We start from the raw sequence: 26811 nt of genomic DNA, 5'->3' as shown, positions 1-26811 counted from the left end.
CTGTAGCACATGGCTCTTGTCAAAGCTGTAGGCGCTGGGCCGGCCCTCCAGGGTGGAGAAGGCCACATTCCCTCCACTCAGCGGGGAGATGTCGCTGAACTCCTCAGTGCAGAAGGCCACTTGCTCATCCTCACCAGGCCGCAGGTACTGCCGCTCTTGCTTCCTGTAGGTCTTCCCACAGGAGGCGCTGTAGTACTGGTACGGGATCCAGGGCCCGTCCACATGGCTGCGTTTGTAAATAGCAAAGCTCTCTGGCCGGCTTGTGTGAAACTTCAGCCGCACATAGGTGATTTCATAGGACTTCCCTGAAGAAGGAGGAGAAGAGAAGGCAACGTGGTTAGGTGCCAAGAGCTCATCCACAGTCTGTACATCTCTCTTTGGGTACCACCAATTTCAGGAGCTACAAATGCTTGTCAAAATCTGCTGACATAGGTCATTCATGTCATGGGGTAACTGACTTATTGCCCATGCTAACCCCATATGTTGTGCCACGAGGAACCTGTGACAGCTGCTTCTAAATGAGGAGGTGTAACATTGTCCCCGTGTTACAGCTGGGGAAGCTGAGGTTCAAGAGAGCTGATGAAGTGATTTTTCCAAGGGAAAGGAATTACTGAAGTGGTTGGGGATAAAACCTAGGAATCCTGAGGCCCAGCCCTGTGCTCTAGGTGTTCTGTGAATACACAGAGGACTTCAGGACTGTCATTCTGACACCCTTCTTACCAGCACAAAATTCACACCCACATTTTAAATGCTAGAAAAGGGAATGTTTTACAGAGATGCTACCCCAGAGGAATGAGCCATCAGAACAGGTCCGTCCCCAGTTGATGGGGCAGGGATGACCAAATGTTTCCTCTCCTGGACATGCCCCACGTCAACACCAGGCAGGAAATTCTTGCTCACACGGACGCCAGTCGCACCTTGGATTCCCCTGGACAACACCAGCTCAGAGCGACCCAGCCTGCCCAGTGTCCCTGATAGCTCCTGCTTTTGCTGTTTCAAGCAACCTGTTTATTTTCTCTCTGTCTGTTTCTCTTGACACACAGAGAGATGCGTCAGCCCAAAGACAGCTTTGCAGCTGCTCTTCCAGTGCTGGTCCATGCCAATGATGGGAAGGAAGATGCTGGATATTAAAAAGCAGCCAATCCATCCAGGTCAAAAGATCAGAGCTGGGACCCAGACCAGACACTCAGCTTCTCAGGTGCCAGCCGAAATCCAGCCTAGCTTGAGGTCGTTGCCACCTAATAGCTGCTTGGTGATCTCTGCAAAATGGGTTTGCTGGGTCTCAAGCCAGATTCCAGCAGACAAGTATCCTGCGCACACACAAAAAGGCTCAATTCTGAGCTCACTCACACCCATGAGACTCAGGAATGAACTTCACTGAAGTCAATGAGCCAGCTCCTCAGACGGTGAAGTCAACGGAGCTACGCTGATTTACAGCAGCTGAAGAGCTTGTCCAATGGAGCTAGACTGCTGTAAAATCAACGTAAGGGAGAGGAGAATCAGGCCCACCATCACCAACTGGCCTCCTTCAGGGCAGCATTAGGAAAGGAGCTGAAGGACTCGGTGGACCATGGAGACTCAGCTCCCTTGTTGGCCTTTTGAGTGAAGGTTGACACCACCCGCTGAAAGAGCAGCGTGCGGAGGAGGCTGCAGCGAGGATAAACAGAGGGGGTCCAGTCCCCGAGGGCAGTCAATCCACCACTACAATTGCTTATTGAAAACATTAGTGAGAAAAAATAATACAAATATCAAACTGCTTAATTGCCAGAGACAAAGGACTGGGTTCAACTCCGAGAGCTGGTTCTTCCATAATTATACTACTATTGATAGTACAAAACAATCCGCTACAAGGTTTGGGCTTTGTTGGAAAAGATAATGAGTCCAGAATGTTAGACGGGTTATTTGGGGACTAAGAAAAACCAGCCTTTAATTGGACCCATATGAATTATGTCGGCTATGGGCTGTGACTTTGTAAGAATGCTGTCAGGGAGCGGAGATAACTCAGGCTACCGCCGGGCTGTGGGGGGAAGAATCTGCCATGGATCAGCAGTGCCCAGATTCTCTCTTGTCATCACAGAAACCTGACTACTGTTTGCAGTTCTGTCTTCGGGAGAGATTTGCTGATAACCTTGCAAGAAGGCAGCAAGCGTTAGGGGACGTTGACAGCAACTGCTCCCCCTTGGAGACAACCCCTTTTACAGGATGACTCTTGAAAGGCACTGAGTGCTGAATATCCACTGAGTTCAGTGGGAGCGGAGGCTGAGCACCTCTGAGGATCAGGCCCAGCGTGGCTGTTGTACCCATACTCTCTCTTCTCTTTCTTTTCCAACTCTGCTGTTCCTCTCTGGTTGCCTTCCACCCTCTGGGAGCTTTCTAAATTAATCCTAGTGGAGGCTTTATCTGCAGCTGGGTTCTGTGCTCACTGACCTGCTTCCAACTCATCGCTCTTGCGAGAAATAATGCATTTCTAATGTCTTTTGTGAGAGTTCCTTTGGTTTCATAGAATCATAGAATATCAGGGTTGGAAGGGACCCCAGGAGGCCATCCAGTCCAACCCCCTGCTCAAAGCAGGACCAATCCCCAATTAAATCATCCCAGCCAGGGCTATGTCAAGCCGGACCTTAAAAACTTCTAAGGAAGGAGATTCTACCACCTCCCTAGGTAACGCATTCCAGTGTTTCACCACCCTCCTAGTGAAAAAGTTTTTCCTAATATCCAACCTAAACCTCCCCCACTGCAACTTGAGACCATTACTCCTTGTTCTGTCCTCTTCTACCACCGAGAATAGTCTAGAACCATCCTCTCTGGAACCACCTCTCAGGTAGTTGAAAGCAGCTATCAAATCCCCTCTCATTCTTCTCTTCTGCAGACTAAACAATCCCAGTTCCCTCAGCCTCTCCTCGTAAATCATGTGTTCCAGACCCCTAATAATTTTTGTTGTCCTTCGCTGGACTCTCTCCAATTTATCCACATTCTTCTTGTAGTGTGGGGCCCAAAACTGGACACAGTACTCCAGATGAGGCCTCACCAATGTCGAATAGAGGGGAACGATCACGTCCCTCGATCTGCTGGCAATGCCCCTACATATACATCCCAAAATGCCATTGGCCTTCTTGGCAACAAGGACACACTGCTGACTCATATCCAGCTTCTCGTCCACTGTCACCCCTAGGTCCTTTTCCGCAGAACTGCTGCCTAGCCATTCGGTCCCTAGTCTGTAGCTGTGCATTGGGTTCTTCCGTCCTAAGTGCAGGACCCTGCACTTATCCTTATTGAACCTCATCAGATTTCTTTGGGCCCAATCCTCCAATTTGTCTAGGTCCCTCTGTATCCTATCCCTGCCCTCCAGCGTATCTACCACTCCTCCCAGTTTAGTATCATCCGCAAATTTGCTGAGAGTGCAAACCACACCAGATCCTCCAGATCATTTATGAAGATATTGAACAAAACCGGCCCCAGGACCGACCCCATGGGGCACTCCACTTGACACTGGCTGCCAACTAGACATGGAGCCACTGATCACTACCCGTTGAGCCCGACAATCTAGCCAACTTTCTACCCACCTTATAGTGCATTCATCCAGCCCATACTTCTTTAACTTGGTGGGTCTCAGTCTAGTTCCCAGGGAGGCAGAACACAAACCACCATGACAACTGGCTCTGACTTGTGTTCTCTGCAGAGGCTCAGAATTGGCTGGGGTGGGGCGGGTGACCTCTCACCCCAAGTAGTGGTTCCCTCCAGGTCCAGATTGAGGCCACGGTGGATAAAATTGGATGATGAAAAATAATAATCTTCAGATTTTTTTGGTTAATTTAAATACAGTTTTGTTTTAAAAAATAAACCTATTTGAAATTATGATAACCTATGTTATGGGGTAAACTTACTATGATCGATTAAGATAATGTAAATTAAACTTCAGAAATTAATATTAGGCAGTACATGTTTGCTGACAAAGTTTTAGGCAAAAGTCAAAGCACTGAGCTGGTGGAAGTCACTGGCTCAGCACCTGGAACCACCATTCGTTGAAGTACAAAACCAGCTTTTGACAGCATTGGCCTCTTCTGCAGATGCAGTGAGAATATATTCTTCATTTCAGTTTATTCAACTTGTTCAGTTCAATGACTAATTCATTCAAAGTCAAGAAACCCGGTGGGAGTTGAAACATTAGAAAAAATTGTTTTCCTCTCCCAATTTATGGATGAAAGTGAGGTGTGAGGGGATGAGATCTACTAGTTCTAAAATCTTGAAGGACATGGTGATCAGAAAGAATCATCTTAATTCACTAACTACAGATAACACTTCCTTTGTTTAATAAGTCAGTCAGTTTTAAATGCAAAAGATGGTTTGATTAACTTTTTTTCTTGTGTATCCAGCACATTTAAGGTTTAATTTAACTAATTCTAAAAAATTTAAATGTTTTTGTGCATTAATTTAATTTCATTTTCCCTCCAAACAGCTTGATGCAAATCATGAGTAAAAGAAATAATTCCCATCTAGTAAATAAGAAATGTATCAATCACCATTTCTAACAATAAAAAAAGTAAAAATTACAAATCTGAATACATGTATGTTAAGCTATATAATTGCTTAAAGAAATACGTATAGATACAGTGTATTGTTCTGGTTAGCAAAAAAAGCAGCACCAAATTTAGGCTAAAGCTATATTTAGTTGCAAATCAACATGATTCAGTGGTTACCAACCAATGAGAATCAAGTCTTCTTTAGGAAAAAAAAAACAACTAAGTACAAGTGCAAATCAAGACTAAAAATTGATTATTTAAATCAAGGTTAACTCCATGCTGTTTAAATCATGATTAAAATTGGTGATTTAAATCAATCCATCCTGGCAGAGGCACACTGGACGGGCAGCGTTGTTGAAGCTTGCCTTGATGATGCCCATGTCCTGCCTGTCCTGGGAAAGACTCACACCCTGGTCTCATGTAGGACTCCTGAAGGTCTTTGGGGTGGAATTCCAGACACCCTGGGTGGGTTTATTCCCAGACAGGAAATTCCTTGGGGGCGTTTACCAAAATGGCAGGAGGTCACAGCTGTCAATGCGCAAAACAATTTCCTCTAGGAGGGGAGCTGGTCTCTGCACTGTGTCAATAAACAACCATTGAATGACCCTCACAGAATCAGCTTGGATTCCAGCTAAGTAGCAGACGGTGGGAGCAGCGGGAATCGGAGATCCCAGGTTCAATCTCCAGGCTATCAGATTAATAAAAGACTGCACATCAGAGAAGGTTTTGGAGTTTGCTCTTGGCCCAAGACACTAGGATAAAATTAATGGGCCAAACTGTGTTCTTGTGAGAATCTGGATAATTCATTTGACTACAGACGTGGCTAACACCAACAAAAATTCTGGCACATAAGGATTTTCCGTTAGTAGCCCAGCAGGGGCGGAGGGGAGGGGAGGGGAGGAGTAAAAGAACCGACAAGCAGCAAACTGTGCATAGAGGAAGAAAATGAGCACTGCACGTTGCACGATCTGGCGGGTAGAGGAGGAGAATGGGAAACAGGACTCCTGGTGCTATTCCCAGCTCTGCTGCTTACTCTTTGGGCCTCAGTTTGCTTATCTGTAAAATGAGAAAGATCCACCGGGCTGGGAGGCTAAACTGTTTAAGTCAGTAAAACTATTTGAGGTCTCTGGATGAAAAGGACTATAGATGGGCTGAGTATATATGTAAGTGTCACATCCACCTACACTCTCAGCTGTACCCTCAGATGGAGAAACCACGCATTAGTCCTCAATGACATGAACAGTTGCTACACAAGGATCCATCCCTTAAGAGTCAAACTGGCTCCTCCTTCCCCCTCTTAGGCACAGAGAGATGTTTCATAGATTATAAGGAGGGTGTTATAAAGCAGCTACTGAAGCAGGACATTTTTAAAATCAGCAGGTCCTGTTAACTTGCATCCAGAAGTTTTAAAAGAGCTGGCCGAGTAGCACTCTGGCCCATTAATGTTGATTTTCAATAATTCTTGGAACACTAGCGAAGTTCCAGGGGATTAACACAAAGCTGCTGTTGTGTCAATATTTAAAAGGGTAAACAGGATGAGCCAGTCAAAAAACAGATGATACAGGACTCAGTTAATAAAGAATTAAGGGAGGGTAATATAAATAATGCTAATTACCATGGGTTTATGGAAAAACAGATCTCAAACTAATTCATCATCTTTTCTGATGAGATTACAAGTTTGGTTGATACAGGTAATAACAGCAATGTAATATACTTAGATTTCTGTAAGGCATTTGACTTGGTACAACACAACATTTTGATTAAGAATCTAAAACAATACAAAAACATGGCACAATTAAATGGATTCAAAACTGGCTAAGTGATAGGTTACAAAATATAAATGTAAACAGGGAATCATCAGGTATGTTTCTAGTGGGGTCCTATGCTATTTAACAAGGTAATTTATCAATTACCTAGAAAACATAAAATAATTACTAATAAAGTTGGCAGGTAAAGATTGGGGGAGAGGTAAATAATGAAGCGGACTGGACACTGACACAGAGCAATCCAGATCCCTTGGAAAGCTGGGTGCAAGCAATTATGCGTATTAATAAGATCAAATGTAAAGTCATATCTAGGAACAAAGAATGTAGGTGATACTTACAGGATGGGGAATTCTATGTTGGGATGCAATGATTCTGAAAAGGATTTGAGGGGATAATCAGCTGAACATGTGCTTCCAGTTTGATGCTGTGGCCAAAGGGCTAATGTGATCCTTGGATGTTTCATCATGGGAGTATCGAGTAGGAGTACAGAGGTTATTTTACCTCTATGTGGCACTGGTGTGACCACTGTGGGACTACTGTGTCCAGTTCTGCTGTTGATAGTTCAAGAAGGATGTTGGGGAAAAAAAACTTGGAGAGAAGTCAGAGAAGAACCACAAGAATAATTAAGGGATTGGGAAACATGCCTTATATTGAAAAACTCAAGGGGTTCACTCTATTAAGCTTAACAAAGAGGTTCAGGGATGACTTGATCACAGTCTATTAAATACCTACTTGGGGAAGACACATTTGATAACAGAGGGATCTTCAGTCTAGCAGACAAAGCTATCACAAGATCCACTGGCTGGAAGTTGAAACAAGGCACATTCACAGGGGAAATAAGGTGCAAAAGTTTTTAACAGTGAGGGTAGTGAACCGTTGGGACAACTTAACAGTGGTTGTGCTGGATTTCCCATCACTGGAATTTTTTCAAAGCAAGTTTGGATATTTTTCTAAAAGATTTGCTCTAGTTCAAGCAGGAATTAGTTCCGAGAAGTCTTGGGTCTGTCTTACGCAGGACATCAGACTAGATGATCACAGTGATCCCTTATGGCCTTACAATCTATGAAGCTGTAAAAGGAAAAACCGGGTTTTATGGAGGTGGAACATGGAATGAGCGCTTCTCGGCTCCTCCAGCGTCGCCTTTCATCCCAGGCAGGAAGCCCAGTCCTAACTTTCTGGCGATTCAGAACAGATGTCTGCCTGGCTGTTCACGGGGGGCTGGGAAAGGAGTGACCTCTCTTGGAAACAAGCTGCTCCTGTCTCCCTCCGCCCTTACCGCCACTGTTCCCTTAGGAATCAGTGGCCACAGCACGAACCTTCCACCCTGATGGCTTTGCAGGAGCGGTGCTATCGACTGCTTCCATTGGGAAATGCACCATTGCATGTCCCCCAAGAGTAGCCCAAGCTAAACAGACACACACTCTGACAGCTTTTGGCTGTTATTATTACTATTTATTATTTGTTTAGCTCCAACAATGACTCTCTGTAATCTCTTGTATTCAGAATGTGGATGGCAGGATATGAAAGAATGAAAATATTTGCGGAGGTGGCTAATTGCCAGGAGAGTTTATATAGCAGGGAAACCTTTTCAGTTTTATTTATAATAGAAGGCATAAGCCCTTACATTTTAACTGTTGAAAAAGTGGGACAGTTTTAGAATATCTGAAATATATGGGCCAGATCTTCAGTTGGTGGAAACTGGCATCGCTCCACTGAAATCAGAGCTATGCTCCTTTACACCAGTTGAAAACCTACCCCATAGGAATTGATTCACCACCATGTTAGTTTAGTTTTACACCCTTGGAACTGCATTGAAGTCAATGGAGATACACACTAGTGTAAAACTGACGGAGAACATTGGTGACCCCGGCCCATAATACACAGCTTTAAATAAGGTTTAAGAGTAGCAGCCGTGTTAGTCTGTATTCGCAAAAAGAAAAGGAGTACTTGTGGCACCTTAGAGACTAACCAATTTATTTGAGCATAAGCTTTCGTGAGCTACAGCTCACTTCATCGGATGCTTTAAATAGGAAGCACAAGCTACCATACACCTTCAACTGTTGGTGACTACTTTGAATACCCAAGTGTTATTGGCTATATAGAATCCCATCTGTTTTTACATACCTGTGCAATTCATTTAATTCAACATATAACTCTGTGGAAAATAATGATTTTTCCCCAAGAGAAAAAAAGGGGTTTGTTGTTACCACATTGGACTGGGAGCCAAAATTCTTGCGACCTACTCTCTGCTCTGCCACTGATTGACTGTGTGGCCTTGGGCAAGTTGCTTCACTTTTCTGTGCCTCGGTTTCCTCATCTGTGAGCTGGAGATCATAATACTGATGGTTGGCACAGGGGCTGAATGCAGCTCCACTAATTACTCTTCATAAAATCACGGATGGAAAGTGCTATAGAAGTGCAAAGACTTAGGATACAGTCTATGATCCTTTCACAGTTGTTTTGAGGCTGGACAAATGCAGCTGGCAAATGGCAGCATGGGAAAGGTGTTTTGCCAGTTTGGGACTCACATGCCTTCTGGATCACATTATCCCATTCAGTCGGCAGGGCCCTATGCAGTCTGTCCCCCCTTCGCCATAAACAAACCCCGCTTTCCAGTGCCCTGCCCCACTTCACTATGGGCCCAGCTATTTCTAGAAAGGTTCTTATCTGGTTCCCATCACCGCAGCGCCAGAGAAACTCACAGCTTTCAATGCATTTATCCTCACAGCACCTGAGAAGCAGGGAAGTGCTGTTATCCCCACTGTATAGATAGGGAGCTGAGGCATGCAGAGGCTAAGGGTACGTCTACACTGCAATCCAAGGGGCAACTGCAACATGCATACATGCACTAGCTTTTTTAGCCATACATGCATGGCTAAACATAGCAGTGAAGACGAGGGCACAGAGGCTGTACAAGCCTGACCGGGACTCTGGGTACATACTTGCATGGTTGGCCCTTACGGGGGCATCTTCACCACTCCTTTTATCCACACTAACTAGTGTAAAGCCAGCATGGGAATGCCTAGGTGGGCTGCAGTCATCCCTCTAATTCCATGGGCCAAAGCCATAGAATCATAGAAACACAGGGTTAGAAGGGACCATCAGGGTCATCTAGTCCAACCCCCTGCCAAGATGCAGGTCACGCAAGGAATGGTGGAGTGGGGGACTCAGCCTGGCTCTCCTGAGTTTCAGACTAATGCCCCAACTACTGGGCCATCCTTCCTCCCACAGGTCCAGCTCACATTTTTAATCTCATCTATACATGTGTATAATGTTGCTCTCTCTCGGGGCAGGGGGGGGATAATCCTAGACGACCAGACCAGCCAACTCCCTCTTCACTTCAAGGGCCTTCTCTTTCCAGCAGCCCCTGCCACTCTGGGCCAGGCCCCTTGAAAGCAGAAGGTTCCCTGGGAAAGGGCGGTTCCGGTCGCGCTTACCCAGGTGCAGGGTGATGTTGACAGAGTTGGGGTGCTGTATCCTGAAGGCCATGGACTGGCTCTGCCACCAGGTGCTCTGCTCCTGGCTGTGGAAGTCAGTCAGGTAGGTGGGGTTGTGGTGGAGCAAGGGGTCTCCCGCGTCGCAGCGGTGGCACAGCTTGGTGGTGTCCCGGGCTCCCATCTGGAGGCAGTAATCCTCAGGCGGGGAGCCGCACGTGTTGGTTGCCCACACCTCCCTGCCGAACGCTGCATTTTCGAAGGCGGGCGTGCAGTACTGTGCCCGCCCCCACGGGTCGTAGCAGGAGTCCATGCCCCCTGCGGCAGGGTACGGCCCGAGGGACAGCAAGGCCAGGACACACAGACAAGGAGCCTGTGCCATGGCGAGCCTCAGAGGACACTGAGCTTCCTTCTCTCAGTCACAGCCTCTGGAGACTCTGGCAGGTCCCTCCTTTTTTGCCAGAGCAGCCCCGCTCTCAGATCCACTCGCTCCAGGTTCCATCTTGTGGATGCTGATGGAAATGCCAAAAAACAGGCTTATTTTTAAATCCAAGACAACGTATTCACCTTCTGTTGGCCCACGATTGACGTCAGGGTCTATGGAGGCTTCACTGGACGTGGAGTGACGGAAAGAGGCCACAGCCCCTCTTCTCTCCATGGCCTATAGATGCCAAGGGATACCCCAAAAGTGTCTGGCCCTGGCTGTGGTTGGGGCGCACCTAGAGCCTCAGCACATCCTTGGAAGCCCCTGTCCTGACCCACCCTTACCACCTCCATCCTGGTCTCACCACTGTGGGCCTTTGTGGCAAAGCACAAGGCCAGCCAGAGAATTCTGGGAAGGATTCTATAGGAGGGACCCCCCAAACCGGACTCATTTTACATAAAAGGCGTATGGGCCCCCGCTGTGGGAATAGGGCCCAGCAGTCTGTTCCCATCAGCCCAGCAATGGCTCTGTAATGTTTCACATCCATCACATTTTCCAGGCTCTTTGCAAGAAGAGGGCTAGAAAGAAACTTTTCTTTTTTTTACATGAAAACGGAGAGTCTCCCTCTATTTCTTATTGTGCCAAACTGAGGAGCAAGGGAGACCTTGGGTGTCTCTGAGCACAATGCCTAGCTCTGCCTCGGCTCTCACACCCCCAACACTGTCAGTGCTCCCCAATCCTGACCGGGGGCACCCCTGCTGTTCCAGTTTGGGGCTCCCCGCATAGCTTTGCTTGCAGGGACCCCGTCACTCAGACACCATCTTTGCCCTAACCTCCAGCACCCTTGTTATTCAAGTGACGCCAACTGTGCTGAACTGTGTTTTACGATGGCCAGGCACTCTCCCATCGGGGACTGGGCTGAGTCGCCCAAACTCCTCCTCTCTGGTTCCCCGCAGGAAGGCAAGTTTGGGGTGCAGGACTCCAGGATCCCCATTCCCTCTTGTGCGACTGAGCAGAGCAGTCAGAGAACTCCAAGGCCCCTTTCCGCAAGCACTTAAGGAAGCCTCCGGGCTCTGAGGAGTTGAGGTAGCTTCTTCTTCTAGGGAGGCTCAGACTTGAAAAGTGTCTCCAGTAGGTGGCAGGGACAGACCATCATTAATCCCTGTCAAGCTACTAGCAGGGAAATGCTACTGGGGTGGGATGGAGGTGCTCAGAGGAACAATAGGTCACCCGAACGGGGAAGCAGGAGCCCAGCGGGGTTACAAGGAGCGCCAGGCCGTGATTCCCTGAGCAGCTTCTCAGGCAAAAAGAACATTTTGCTTCACTTGCCTTTGTGCTGCCCATTTCTGATGCATTCCTCACCCAAGAGACCAGTTGAGGATTTAAAACCAAGAGCCGAAAGGGCTGAAGTGTGAGGGGTCTCAACCACAGAGCACCGGCTCTGAGGTGAATCAGAGTGGTGCCGTCCTGGCCAAACACTTGCTACTCAGCGCAGGCTGCGTGGGCATGGGACATCTGAGATTCAGATTGAGACCAGAAGAAGCATGGTATCCGTCAGACCCTTTGATGGTGTCCCCTGAATAGATATGTGGGCACAGTTGGCAACGGGCTTTGTTGCAAGGATAGGTTCCTGGGTTAGTGGTTCTGTTCTGTGGTATGTGGTTGTTGGTGAGTATTTGCTTCAGGTTGTGGGGGGTTGCCAACTGTGCCCACATATCTATTCAGGGGACACCATCAAAGGGCCTAATAACATCAGCCACACTATCAGAGGCTCGTTCACCTGCACATCCACCAATGTGATATATGCCATCATGTGCCAGCAATGCCCCTCTGCCATGTACATTGGTCAAACTGGACAGTCTCTACGTAAAAGAATAAATGGACACAAATCAGATGTCAAGAATTATAACATTCATAAACCAGTCGGAGAACACTTCAATCTCTCTGGTCACGCAATCACAGACATGAAGGTCGCTATCTTACAACAAAAAAACTTCAAATCCAGACTCCAGCGAGAAACTGCTGAATTGGAATTAATTTGCTAATTGGATACTATTAATTTAGGCTTAAATAGAGACTGGGAGTTGTTAAGTCATTATGCAAGGTAGCCTATTTCCCCTTGTTTTTTCCTTACCCGCCCCCCCCCCCCCAGACGTTCTGGTTAAACTTGGATTTAAACTTGGAGAGTGGTCAGTTTGGATGAGCTATTACCAGCAGGAGAGTGAGTTTGTGTGTGTGTGTGTGTTTCCGGGGCGGGGGGGGGGGGCGTGAGAAAGCCTGGATTTGTGCAGGAAATGGCCCACCTTGATTATCATACACATTGTGAAGAGAGTGGTCACTTTGGATAAGCTATTACCAGCAGCAGAGTGAGTTTGTGTGTGGGGGGGCGGAGGGTGAGAAAACCTGGATTTGTGCTGGAAATGGCCCAACTTGATGATCACTTTAGATAAGCTATTACCAGCAGGACAGCGGGGTGGGAGGAGGTATTGTTTCATGGTCTCTGTGTGTATATAATGTCTTCTGCAGTTTCCACAGTATGCATCCAATGAAGTGAGCTGTAGCTCACGAAAGCTCATGCTCAAATAAATAGGTTAGTCTCTACGGTGCCACAAGTCCTCCTTCTCAGTCATGCAAATGCCTACCATAGAGGAGCTGCACTCACGTAACACAATCCTTGCACGGGAACAGCTTATTTTGGTTTACAAGTCTGGGTTCATTCTGGTGCACTGCATGTCTGCTGAGGGTTTGCACTGGGGCATGGGCACCTACTTTGACTCAGCTACTCCTGTGGCTAAATCCACAATGGAGACGAGGCCCGAGACTTACCTCCAGAACCCAATGGTCCCCAGCTGCTGACTGAAAGGAGATGCTGGCCTCTGTCTGATTTGCTAGGAGCTTGTTTAGGCTTCCCCCACTCAGACGTCACTCCATAATCCACAACAGGGAGCCTCTGGTCATTCTTTCAAGTTTTTTGTGGAAGAGTCCTACAGAATTTAACAGAGAGCAGTTATTTTATACAAGTCTTTGTGGCCCACACTAGGATTCAATAGGATGGGTCACAAAATATGGAAAAAGTCTGCATTTTCTGTTGCATTCTATATGTTTTTAAGAGCAATTTCTATACACCCTCCTGGCTGTTAAATTCTATATGGCTTGCCATAATGGTGCTGATGAAGAAGTGGGTGCCGAGACACAGAGTAGCTGAGGACACGGACACTTGGATGGACACAGAGGCTTGGTTTGGTGCATGCCTCTGAACTGCTATCGGCCAGCGTAAGCCTCACCATGGGGAAATGACAGCATCAATTCAGTCCTGCTAAGAGAACTTCACTCCCAATGCCAACCACTTCACAACGCCTGACTCCCTGCAGCGAGGCAGGTGTGAGGCTGAGGCTGCGATTCCACCCTGAACAATCCTCCCACCCCAGCTGCCAGTATCCCCAAATGTTCTCTAGCTTTGGGGCACATATGTTGTGTCTTGTACCCTGGAATACACACAGCTCAACCTTTACCTCTAAATGTGTCCTAGGTCTATACACTATTCTACCAATGCACCTCAGTCACATCCAGCACCCACCTTCTCTGCTGAGGTTGCACAGTTCTGCCAATGCACCTCACCCCAGACCTGCTCAACCCCACTTATTCCATCCCAGCATCTCCACACAGCTCTGTCCATGCTCCTCATTCCAGCCACGGAGCACCCCCAGCTAGTCTAGCCCTGGGCCTCCACGCTGCTTTGCCAAGACATCTCAGTCCCAGCCGACAACATCCAGCTATTACAGCCCCTCACCCGCCAGCTTGTCCCTTGCAGCTCAACCTTGATTTAACACCCCTTGCTATGCCAGGCCTAGACCCCCCCTCTCAGTTCTGCCAATACACCTCAGTCTCAACTTTCAAGAATAGGGTCAGGTAAGGGAAGGGAACTGGAGGTTGGCTGAAAGAGCATAGACTTGATGGAGCTGCTGCTAGCCCCTTCAAGGGCATGGGGCCAGGCACCCTCCCAAAGGAGATCAGGAAGTGTCCAGCTTTTTCCATCTTCAGGCCTCACTGCAAGATTCAACTCTTCACCCATGCGTTCCCTGAAGCACCAGAGCAGAAGAAAGCCCATTGGTGCACTCAGAAATAAATAGAAGCCGATGGCCAAGCCAAGAAGTAGGACAGAGAACAGACTGTCCCTTCTGGACAAGCTCTCCTTGCTTTTCTATAATCTGTTTCAGTTACCCACAGCAGTGCTCCCTGGTTAGAATAACTCGCCCTTAGAAGCTCTCTGGAAAGGTTCTTGAAACTTAGCCCTTATTTATAATTTAAACTCCCTCCCTCGCCTTTTCTTTTGTTCTTATTTATTTATTTAGGTCTCACAGCTTGCCTCTCAGCACTGGGGAGAGGGCACTGGAGACCAGCCGTGAATTACCAAGGTCTTAGGGAGTCCAAAAGCAGTTCCCACAGCACTGCAGTTTCAAAGCCTCATTAGCATGTATCGACCCAAGTTCTGACAGCTGCAACTGATTCCTCAAGGAAGGGAGAGTTCCCAGTGCTGAGAAACTTCACATCAGCTGCTCATGGCGAAATGGCCTGTAGCAAAGCAGCTGATGTTTCCCCGTGCTCCATTTTTTCCCCTTTAAATAAAGTCATTTTCCTCCTATGGATTTTGGGGAGGGGGAGGAGCAGGGGGGGAGGGGGAGAATGGGATTGTTGGTGAGCATGAATTCTCCACAGAAAGGAAAGGAAGGAACCATTTCCTTCGGGGCTGGAGCTGTTCAAAGTACATTGCTAGGGGGCTTCTGGCCCCAGGGAATTGAGGCAAGGGAACCGCTAGGAGATCAGATGGGGTGGGGTGGAAGCTGAGGGAAAGGGAGGGCAGGGGAGGATGAGGGAAGCTGGGGTGTGTGGGGATCATGGGGCGGTGGGATGGGAGGAGACAGGATCATGGGGGGAAGGACGATGGTTTGGGGTGAGACTGAGGGGGCTGGGAGAACATGGGGTAAACTGAGTACAGTGATGTGGGGTAAGGTGGGGCCGAGGAGGGGTGGGTGAGTTGAGCTGAGGGGAAGCAGGGCAGAGAGGTATGAGGAGCCAGGCCAGCGGTTTCGGGGAAGGAGGCCGAACAGGCAGGGGGTTTTCTCCGACCCTCTCTCTCTAGCACATTCCCATTCCAACAGCTTCTTCTCTCGTGGCCAGTGCTGGGACGGGCCTTCTGACCCCCACTGCATGGGGCCAGCTAACTGACTGGCACAGCGCGCCCTAAGAGCAGAGCTGGGGGCTGTCCTATTTCCAGCCCCCCAGAATGAGCACACCCTACACGCTCCCAGACTCAGCTGTGACACATCCTCCATGGAGCACAGCCTTGGTCAACCTGCGCTCTCTGCTGTGCGCATGAAGCCCCAACACGGGCATCTGCCTCCCCCCTCCACCTCGGTCCTCCCCTCTACACCCAGCTCTGCGGAGCCCGGCCCTTCAGCCAGGCCGTGGTATAGACTGGTCTGCACACAGACTGCAGGAGAGAGGCTCTGAGCTGAGCGGCCACGCTCAGGGAGGGAGGATGGCTAGGAAACCAGAGCGTAAGAACTGAGCTGAAGAGAATCTGACACTTTACCCACCCACTGCTTATTATCAATGCCACCCAGCCCGGGCAGGACCTGGGAGAAATGACACAAAATATAAAAGCTGGCCAGCTAGAAGTGGGCAGTGCAAGAGCCCTGGGGCGGTGGAGATTGCTGCCGGGTGCCCTGAGGGAAGAGAATCTGAGATGAAGAGAAGGGGCAGGGAAGAACTACTTCTCTCTCTTCTTCGCATGACTCTGGATATTTGGGAACAAATTTTGCAGTTTATCAGGGCCTCTGGGTGTGCTTTGTGCTCTCTCAGGCTGGCACATTATTGCCAAACAGAGCTGCCTGGGTCCAGGATGGGATGGGGAAGGCTCCCCCACGTAATAAAAAAAGCAGGGAAGAGAAATGCAAACTGCCTGTCAAGCAGCTGCAGCATCAAGAAGGGGCCTCTGCCAGGGAGTCACTGACACCATGGGCACTTCAGAAGGAAAGCTCTGCCCCGGTGTGACGATGTGACGCAGCAGGGAGAGGGGAGTGTTGACCTGGGAATGTGCCCTGGGGATGGGAGACCTGAGAGCCTGTCACCTGAGGTAACACCTCTGCCCAGGAATGTGAACAGAGGCTGCAGGAGAGAGCCTGCTGGGGGGGTTTAGTTTGCAGTTTGGGGCTGGGTGGAGGAACACAGGGAACCCCAGGGCTGGGGTCTAAGTTCTCTGCTCCCCCAGAAGGACTTGACTGAGGGGTCCTGTTTGTACCCACAAGCTCTGTTTTGGACTGTGTTCCTGTTGTCCAATAAACCTTCTGTTTTACTGGCTGGCTGAAAGTCTCAGTGAATCCCAGGAAGAGGGGTGCAGGGCCTGGACTCCCCCATACTCCGCGATGACTGGTGGTAGCGGTGGGATGTACTGCACCCCATGAACGGTGCTTCCTGCAGTAAGTGACTGGGGAACAGTAAAACGAAGGGGGATTGACGGGGACCAGGCGTGCTGAAGATTCAGAGAGAGACACTTTCAGTTTCAGGGGGCGGTTAACCCCTGGGAGTGTGTGACCAGAGAGAAGGACTTTTGCAGTAACAGGGTCCCCCGGGGGATTGCAGTGAGCGGTCCCAGGGGCGGAGGAGTCTGCAGCTCGGTGACCTCAAGAAGGACTTGCACACGAGGGGTTTTTCCTGGAAACTGTAGAAAGCTGCCCAGGCCTGTGAGTGGCCAGCAGGGAGATGTACGCTAAATGCCTTAAGAGTGACCTGGTGGAGCTGCGCATTGGGAGGTCCACCAAGGAACAGCTGATTGCCCAGTTGGAGGAGAGGGATCGCTTGGATGACCCGATCCCTGTCCCAGAGGGAAGCCGCCCGGCGGACGCAGCGTGGGCCCTGGGGCCTGACCAGGCTGGGAGGGGTCAGACTGCTGCCGAGGACATCCCGAGACCCTTCCTACCTATGCCTGGGGGAGGGGTTGGGGGAAGCCCGGTGAATACCGAGGGCACCCTGACCCCGGCAGCCAGCAGGGGATCCTCCCAGCGGAGCTCCCCATCCCTGGGGCGGATGCGGCTGGAATGGGAGAGGGAGATGAAAATGAGGGAGCTGGAGGATCATGAAAAACAATGTCAACATGAGCAGGAGGAGAAGGAGCGGGAACGTCAGGAGAAGGAGCGGGAACGTAGGCATGAGCAGGAGGAGAAGGAGAAACAAAGACAGCATGAACTGGAGCTGGCCAGGCTGAGGAGCAGTGGGGCCCCGGCTGTGGTGAGTGAGGGGGGACCCAAGACTGCAAGGAGCTTTGATAAGTGCTTCCTGGCCCAGCGGAAGGAGGGGGAGGACATAGATAGCTTCCTGACTGCCTTTGAGAATGTCTGCGAGATGCACAGGGTTGACCCTGCAGACAGGCTCCAGTTTCTCACTCCCTTACTGGACCCCAAAGCCGTGGAGGTGTACAGCCGAATGAAAGGGCTGGAGGCAGGGGACTATGAACTGTTCAAACAGGCCCTGCTGCATGAGTTTGGGCTGACCCCTGAGATGTACCGGAGAAGGTTCCGGAGTCAGCGTAAAACGCCTGAGATCACATACCTACAACTGGTCAACCGAATGCAGGGATATGCCCGCAAGTGGACGGCTGGGGCCCAAGCTAAAGAGGACCTGCTTGACCTAATTGTACTGGAGCAACTGTATGAACAGTGCCCATCCGACCTGAGGCTGTGGTTGGTAGACAGAAAACTAAACCCCCCCAGCAGGCTCTCTCCTGCAGCCTCTGTTCACATTCCTGGGCAGAGGTGTTATCTCCCTCTCCCGGCTCAGGTGACAGGCTCTCAGGTCTCCCATCCCCGGGGCACATTCCCCGGTCAACACTCCCCTCTCCCTGCTGCGTCACATGTCACGTTGTCACACCAGGAGCCCCTGAAGCCTGCAGCGGTAGCAGCCAGAGAGCTGCCCTTGGCTGGAACAAGGAAGAGCTGCTGAAGATGAGCACCCAGCCCTGTGTCCAGTGCTGTCCAGAAGTGATGGGCACAGGCTGTCGAGCTGCTCTCTTCCTTGCCCCTGCAGCTGCTCCAGGCCCAGTTGGAAGTGTGCACAAACCTTCTGTGATCAGTGAGCCTGGTCCTCCTTTATGAATGGTCCAAACATCCACTCCTTTACCCACTTTGTCTTCTGCAAAGCACTAGGGAGACCGAAAGAGCAGCTCATGGTGACAGTTCTGGACTGGGATTCAGGAGATTTTGGTTCAATTCCCAGCTCTGCTGTAGACCTGCTGTGTAACCTTGGGCAAGTCTCTGCATCTGTTCCCCTGCTAAAAATTGGAAGTGATAATCCTTCCTCTCTCCCACCAGTCATCTATGGTGCCTAGCTTGCTTGTAAGCTCTTTGGAACCGGGTTTTTTTTACTGTGTATTTGTACAGAGTCTAAACAATGGGGCAGAGATCTTGGTTGGGCCCTCTAGGCACTGCATAATACATATAATAGCAGGAGAAGGACATTTTTGGGATACCTGCCAGTACAACGGCTGGGCAGTGAGAGTTGTTGCTAACCATGGATCAGTGGCTGGTGGTGATGGCCGTTTGTGGACTCAGGCGAAGACGACATTACTGATTTAGTTTTACGGGGATATACAGATGAACAAGAACCAGTTAGCCAGGCCAATGCTTGTGTTGAGATCTGTTTTACTTTATCCAGATAAGGTGCTAGATTAGAGTGACCAGACAGCAAATGTGAAAAATCGGGACATGGGGTGGGGGGGCAGTAATAGGAGCCTATATAAGAAAAAGACCTAAAAATTGGGACTGTACCTATAAAATCGGGACATCTGGTCACCCTATGCTAGATGAGAATCTGAATGAGAAACCATTGTAAAGCAGGTAGGCAAAGAGGCAAGTGCCAGGGCTGTTCACAATGACGGCGGTGAAGGATGCATCTTGCTCAATGGCATAACAGCCGGATTTGTACTGAGTACAAAAGGCAGTGTCGTTCACCCATGCAGATCCAAAGGGAGCAGAACATAAAGCCCTTTATTAAGGCCCACTCTACTACTACTGGATAAGTATGGCTGGACTAGACTTACACTGGAAGTGACTGGAGGTTCTATCAGCAGCAGGTCTGTACGATTTGCAGCAATAGGTTGTCACAGCTGGCCAAGAGAAAGGAAAACTTTGACATGGCTGAAAGTGCGTGATGATTTATCGTTGCCACTGCTGACTGACAGTCTGGCAAGGGACCACGGAAGTGTCCTGGAACGTGCTTCATGGCTCGTCAGACACACTCCGGTTGGCACCCTGGCAGAGAACTGTTAACACGTTCCCAGAATGGGCTTTGTCAGGCACTGGTTGATTGATTGGCATGCTGGCAAGAGGCAGAATCTTTTACATGTCCCAGAGAGAACTCCACTGTTTGTCAGGATCCGGCAGACACTTGGAGAGAGAGAGCATTTCCAGAGACCCCTTTTTGCCAGGATCCTGCTACAGTTATAGGTCACAGAAAAAGCAGCGGAGTTAGCACACAGCTTGGTAATCAGCAGAGCAGTTTGCCCTGTTGCAAGAGGAGTTCCTGCCAGGTGACTCCACTTTGGATGCTAACCGAGAGGTCATAAGAACAGCCCTACTGGGTCAGACCAGAGGTCCATCTAGCCCAGTGTCCTGTCTTCTGACAGTGGCCAATGCCAGGTGCCCCAGAGAGAATGAATAGAACAGGGAATCATCAAATGATCCATCCCCTGCTGCCCATTCCCCGCTTCTGGCAAACAGAACCTAGGAGCACCATCCCTGCCCATCCTGGCTAATAGCCATTGACAGACTATCCTCCATGAATTGATCTAGTTGGTTTTTGAACCCTGTTATAGGTCTGTGCTGGATTACTGCAGCAGGGGCCCCTCTATGAAGCATGGCAAAATTGTTCACCTGCTTTCCGCAGGGGTATTCGTGTCATGCCTGGGAGTAAACTCCCTGGAGCGCGTGCTCCTGTTTTCAGTCAGCGATCACACTTACAGCCCCTTCAAATGACAACAGCTGGCTTCAGCTTCGACTTGGCTGATTGGAGAAATAAGCTCGAGCCAGGGGGTTTGGTCCATGTCCATCTCTAATCAGTACGTCTTTCTGGGTCAACAAGTCTTGTGACTGAATTCAAAATTATTTTGGGCTTGCCCTCGCTCCTCCTCCTTTGAGAGCAAGATCATCAGAGGATTCTTCCTTTCATTTCATGTGGCTAGAGCCTGGAAAGATAACATCCTCTTGCAGGGGAGGGGTCTTGAATATAGTTACAGGATCCCCCGTCTCATTCTAAGCCGTGTTCTTCCGTGGGAGACCCCAAGCCACCTCAAAGTATTATGGGAATTTCCAAATGCCACAGGGGAGAAGCCAATGGACTCCAGCCTTCTCAAGGCAGGAGAAGCAGTGGGACAAGAATGGTGGAGGGCACCCAGAGGGCAGCTCAGGAATTATCCTTGTTCCCTCTGTCAGATTGGGATGCCAATGGCATGGAACTGATCCACAGCCTGGTACCTCCACGGCCAGCTAAGGAGCCTTTGCCCATCTGCTCTGGTCCAGTTTCTCCAAGCATGATGGAGGAAGAGCTGCATGGGTTTGACTTTCACACGATGGTACGCTGTCACCATCAGGTCACACAGCCACGAGGCCCCAGAGCCAGGATCCCTTCCCAAGCATTTCGCCACCCAGCCCCAGCCAACCCAAACTAGGTGCCTCACAAGGGTTAAGAGCCTTCCAGGCGGCTGGGAGAAAACGTTCCTCTGATTTGCTTAATGAACGTTAATTAAGAAGACAGAAGATAGCAGATTCCTTCAGGGTAGAGATGAAAGGCTCGTTAATTAAATCTGGAGAGAGAGGGAGCAGGGCCAACTGATCCTCCTCCTGATCAGACTTGACAATGCAGGCACCGGCAGAGGCAAGGTGTGTCCGAGGGCAGAAAATCCCCCTTCCTCCCCCGCCCCCCAGTTCAAAGCAAGGAGTGTAGCCGGCATGGGGCTTAGTCTGTCTTTTGAAGGGGCACTCAGGTGCGGGGGTGGAATCACTTTGCATGCAGCGTGGCTCTCCGTAGTTTTGAGGGGAAGGGGGATCCTGTCTGCTACCAACACCCACTGGCCTGCCTCTCTGGTCTCTGTTGGACAGGGGAGGCTGGAGCTGTGCTGTGCTGAGAATCAGAGCAGGGACAGTTACACGGAGCTCCTGTATTCCTGCAGTCACACCCGAGTCCCAAGCTGCAGAGAGGGGTGAACAGGAATGAGAGGAACCAGACTCTGTTCCAAGGCAGATCACTCACCTGGGCATCAGAGGCTCCTTTCCTCAAGCCAGAGTTTTTTATTGCAGAGGAGCCATCTATCTTCTCCAGCTCTGCCTGCTTTCTCCCTTCCCTTCCCTTCGGTCACTGGCCCCATCTTAAAAAATGGGTAGCGTGCAGTCTGTAGCAGGGGGAAGGAATTCACAGCCCTGAAAAGTGGGCACACCTGAATCGGGCACTGTATGGAGCTGGAGCCAGACGGGGCCAGCATTGAGAGCTGCTTGGGTGCAGGGTTGGGCCCTTCCCTACCTTTAACCATTGCAAGAAAATAAATCCTGTACATAAAGTTCTCTCCTGGAAGCTGCACTTCCCATAGCAGCAAGTGAGAAGAGGTCTCTCTCTCTCTCAATTCACTCCCTGGGGAGGAGGAGAAGTGGGCTTAAATTTCAGTGTGCACCTGGGAGACTCTGGCCTTGCAGCTGCAAATCTGATCCATAGGGTGTCTGTGCCACTCTTGCCCTCAGGAAATCAGAGCCAGGCAAAGCTATCTACAAAGGAGGAGCTCGGATTCTGGGTGCTAGTTCACTGGCGACCGTCCAACAAGACACAGCTGGGACAATCTTCCCTCCTGCAGCCACTAAACTGGCCCTCCCCAAAATTTCCCAACTTTGCTCAAACTCAGATGCCAGCCTTCGGTTGGAGCTGGGCTGGTTTTCACTGCCACACGCTACTACCAGACCAGCTGCCTGGATGGCCTGGCCCAATCCAAGCACCGGGACCGGCTGTATTCGGAGCTCTGAGGGACTGCTCTTCCCAGCATGGCAGCCGTTGGGGAGGGACTAGGTAAGGGCTCTTCAGTGAAGGTCTTTGGAGCAATTTCCAGCTGTCTTCTAGGGGTCCTGTGCTAGCAGGTGCCATTCATCCTCCACTCCTAGTGACTGACAGGCAGGGGCAGAGATGGCTGGGTGTGGAGGGGAAGTGGGCAAGGCCTTCAGGGGAGGGAAAGCTGCAAGAGCTGGGCCAGGGAACTGAAGGCAGCTACAGGACTCTGGTAGCTGCATTCTGGATGCACCACAGAACTGTCCCTCCGCTGCTAAGGGGTTAATACAGTTCAGCTGGATGTGGTATTCTCCTTCCGTTCCTGTCCTCAGGCCCGGCCCCGTCTTGTACCATTGAAGTCAATGGGAGTTTTGCAACTGACTTCAGTGGGACCAGGAAACAGGATCCGGACCTTGAATTGTTTTGAAGCACTGCTGTGCGCTGTTAAGCAGCTGCCAGTCCCTGCCCAGAGGTAGCTGCATTTCAGTCCCTGGAGCCGCAATCCCCATGTATAATTTGTAAGGCACTTTGGGATCCTTGGCTGAAAAGCCCTGCCTACCCACCAACTGCTATCATTACTGCCTTCTTGGCCAACAGTCCGTGACAGTGGGAGCCTCTCGCCTGGGGACCCTCCCCTCCCACAGTGACCAGCACCTGGCATGATATTTCGATGCACTTGCTTTACCTCATAGTCATGAAGCAGGATGCTTCCTTCCTCCGTGAGCTACTTATTAAAATGGGCTTTTCTGCCCGAGCTGAGATCCAGAGACTGCCAGGCGCTAACAGGACTCTGCTAATACTCTCCATCCTTCCTGGGCCAGGCATTCAGCATACAAGCAGACTGCTCTACAGTATCATCTGCTTTTATCTCCCATTTAGTTTTAGCTGCAGCTAGAGGGATCCCCCAATTCTATTTCCTTATCATCAGCATCTAGCATCCCTGGCAGAATCGGCCCTAATCTCCTTCCACCACATCACACCCTTTTGCCGCCACATATTCTGCGGGAGAGGGTAACATTTCTTTCTCTCCCACACTGGTGAGTTTGTTTCTCCTCTCTTTTTCCTCTGACTGCAGCTGCAATTCAAAGCTTACCCTTTGAGGATCCTTCCAACGGGATGGGATTAGAGGCAGGTTCTAGCCACAAGGCTACATGTGCATTTAAATAGACAGGGGGGAAAAGTCCCCTTTCTCTTCTGTCACATTCAGACATTTCCAGCCAAGAGAGGCAGCAGCATGTGCCTTGAAGCAAGGGAATCCATGACTCCATCTGCGTTACCTGGAAGAAGGGTGGTCTGCAGTCTGCACAAATACAAACTGCAACAATAATAAGGTGCTTGGGGCATCCCAGAGATGTACACAAATAAAGAACATGACGAGCAGTCGGAAGGGAAACAGAGTCAATGGCTTAAAAGCCAAAAGGCGAGGGAGGTGTGGAGGGTGCATTACAGGTGAATAGGAAGGGAGAGAACAGAAAGACACAGAGAGAACAAGAACATGGGAAACCCACCTTGACCTGTTCCTGGGTGCTCAGCTCTAGAATTTCTGAGGAACCTTGGCTCCCCACGTGGGTGCCATCATGTCTCACTTGGTACCTCATCCTTTCCTGGGTGACCCTGCCGGATGTGCCCTCCAGCAGCAGGCTACAGCAAAACAGGTACACCTGCCTTGGTTTCCCCCTTTCTTGTGGGGTCCCCAGTAATGCCAGACAAGCTCTCCAGTTATCAACAGCCCTTTAAGGGGTTAATTTATTACAAAAGTCCCACAACCACAGCCCAGAATTTCCCGGCAGGATCCAAACACTACAATCTTTCGAATCCCAACAGTCCTTCAACACCAAATACAGCTCTGGTGTCTCTCACCAGGCGCCAGTCCTCAGGTAAATCCCCAGCATCTCTCACCACGCCTCACCCCAGCCCCTCTAGCTGGGGTCTTTCTCTGCCCTTTTTCCTTCTCAGATACGGCTCCAGCTCATGTCCCCAGACATCAGCATCAGCCTTCAGCCTCCTCGGTCTGTGGCAGTTTGTAGATGACCTACCTGCCTGCCCCTGGCATTGCCTTGTGGCCTGGCTGCACTGCTTGCTCGAGAACCCTCATCACTCCCATCTTCAGGGCATCCCCTCCCTGAAGCTCTCAGGCCAGCTTTGCTCTCCAGGCTCTGGACTCTGCACTCCCACTCTGGGTTCTCAACTTCCTTTTGCCTTTGGACTGTCTCTCATTTGTAATGCCCAGGGGCAGCCCCACCCTCCTTATTACACCAAACTAGGGCACCCTTGGACCGGAACTGAAGAGCTGGGCCCAATTCCATTTAAGGGGCCCCTACGCAGTTACCCCCCCCCCCACACACACACAGAGCTCCCTCACTTCCCCTTGACCTGAGCAAGGTTTGGTTCAGGGAAGCTTCCCAAAAGGCTGCTGAGAACTATCTGGAACTCCTGAACATCTAAGACCCAGGCTCCAGGGTGAGATTTCCAAGTTGTACAACTTCCAGCCATGGGCAGAAATACCTCCCACGGAGCATCTCTCTCCCACAAAGCTTTAGCTTCCCAGCTGGGACCGCAAAGTAAAAACTCCCTGATGTGAGCACTCAGCCCCTTAGCATTCAGTTTAATTCTAGACCTTAATTCAAATGCTGGGGTGGGGGAAGGTTTTCTACATGCTTCTGCATCAATTCTCCCTTCCCTACTCTATCTCCCAAGTCCTGCTCTTGTAGATCTGTGTCTTTCCTGCAATAGTGGACACCATCCACATAGGTGCCTAAACCAGCATAGGGAGCAGCTTTCACCACAGATCCAGCCCTGGCCTCAGGTGAGCAATGCAACCCCACATGGCATCTCTGTGTATGCAAAACGGGTCATGCAGGGGATTGGGAATAGGACAGAACTTTCACTTCTAGGTTGCCAGTTCAAGTCCAGCCCATGTCAATAGTATTGGAAAGTTAGCATCATGGGCCACTCAGCGGCCTATGTGAAAGGAGTTACATGATCTCAGTCCAGTTCCACCACTTACAATTGTCACTTCAGAATGCCCCCCTTGCTGGCCATTTCAGCAGACCAGGATCAAATGGGCCAAGGAAGCTAAATTCCCCTCTCACTCATGTAACTGATCTCTCCAAGGACTGCCAACTAAAAGCATGACCAGCTTGAGCTAAAGAGCCAAGGCTTCCTAGCTGGGCCTGTAATGGACTCACATCCCTGGGAGACGCACTTGCCAGCACGGCTGTTGCTCCTGCTGAACCTGCTCTGTGATCTCCAGCCGTGTCATTCTAGCGCCTTTCACCAGGACTCAATGCACATATGAAGAAATGAAAATGGAAATCCTTTAGGTCTTAATACAATACACAGGCCCTTTAAGATTTGGGACAAAGGGCCAACCAAACAGAAAATGGCAAATGAAGTGTAAATAATGGCTGAAGTTTCTCTCTCTTCATCTGGATTTATTTTCTAAACCTGAACTTTATAAATGTCAGAGAATAGCTAAATGTGAGGCCCTGGAATAACTAAATCACTATTAGAATTCCCTGCGTTAACAACAATTATATTCTAGCTCAGTAATAGCATATTAGTGCTAATCCCTACTAAGGCAGAGGGAATTGCACACAGCTCTGAATGAAGGGGGTATTTGATTAACATTGTCATAAATAAAACTCTAATGATGCCAAGCTAAACCATGCCAGGGTGGGACAGGGAGGGTGGCACGAAGGGGAAAGAGTCAGGAGTAACAGAAGGAAATTAAGTCAAGAGAGATGTAGGCTTGAATATCAGGAGAAATTTATGGTGGGATCAGAGAGAAGAATCTATTTATTTTAGGTACTTACATACCCCCTGTTACCATAGCACCTGAACTCTCACCATCTTACGTGTATTTATCCTCACCACACCAACATGCTGTTATCCCCACTTTACAGATGGGAAACTGAGGCAAAGAGCAACTAAGTGACTTGCCCAAGCTCACACAGGAAGACTATGGCAGAGCTGGAAATGGAACCCGGATCCTTGTACTAGGAATAGCAATGGGGAAGTGGCTATGTTGCTCCAGCCCTCGGTGACCTGTCCCTAAAGAATCAGAGGACAGAATTACCTGAGTGATGAGGATTTCACCTTAGTAAAACCCTGTTATCTAGGGTGCTTTTACACGTGGAAAAAAATTGGATATGTAATTCATATCTGGTGCAGCTCCAAAAGTGGTAGCAGTGGTGGAAGCTGTAGGGTAATCAGCGTGCGCTCCCTTCTCAATGACTCAGGTTTCATAATGTCCTAATCCTGTGCAGAGAATCTTCCAAGGAAGCTGGGACCAGAGTTCTAATGCAACCTAAACAAAGAGAAAAATAAAACCAAGAAACTCATTTCTGGGGTAGGGGAAGCAACCTTTTTAAAATATCTTGTATAGAACTGAAAATTTAAAGGGCATAAATGCCACATCCTCCCTATTTACAGTTTTCATTTAAACTATTAACAGTGGAGGAGAGGACACAACACATGGAAATACCATATTGAGGAACGGATGGACTTGAGACCCAAGATGGCTTAGGACCATCAGGAAAATCCTAGTGACCATTGGGATAGGTAAATCACAGAGATCTTCTTGTGGT

At 49.6% G+C, this 26811-nt stretch overlaps 1 protein-coding gene across 5 annotated transcripts in view; it reads right to left on the bottom strand.

Moving 5' to 3' along the window:
* LAMC3 (laminin subunit gamma 3) overlaps nucleotides 1-10121 on the bottom strand; it is a 45185-nt gene extending 35064 nt beyond the window's left edge. For all 5 annotated transcript variants that reach the window (XM_073314279.1, XM_073314280.1, XM_073314281.1 and 2 more), the window contains exons 1-2: nucleotides 9724-10121; nucleotides 1-305 (exon numbers count right to left, since the gene is read on the bottom strand). In XM_073314279.1, the coding sequence (XP_073170380.1) occupies nucleotides 1-305; nucleotides 9724-10102 (684 nt within the window). In that variant the 5' untranslated portion in view covers nucleotides 10103-10121. The remainder of the gene's footprint in view (nucleotides 306-9723) is intronic.
* Nucleotides 10122-26811: the final 16690 nt, after the last annotated feature.

Source organism: Lepidochelys kempii, chromosome 16 (assembly GCF_965140265.1).
Source record: "Lepidochelys kempii isolate rLepKem1 chromosome 16, rLepKem1.hap2, whole genome shotgun sequence".
NCBI classification, from domain to species: domain Eukaryota; kingdom Metazoa; phylum Chordata; order Testudines; family Cheloniidae; genus Lepidochelys; species Lepidochelys kempii.
Note: the sequence above shows the minus strand (reverse complement) of the source record. Positions and strands in the feature narration are given on the sequence as shown.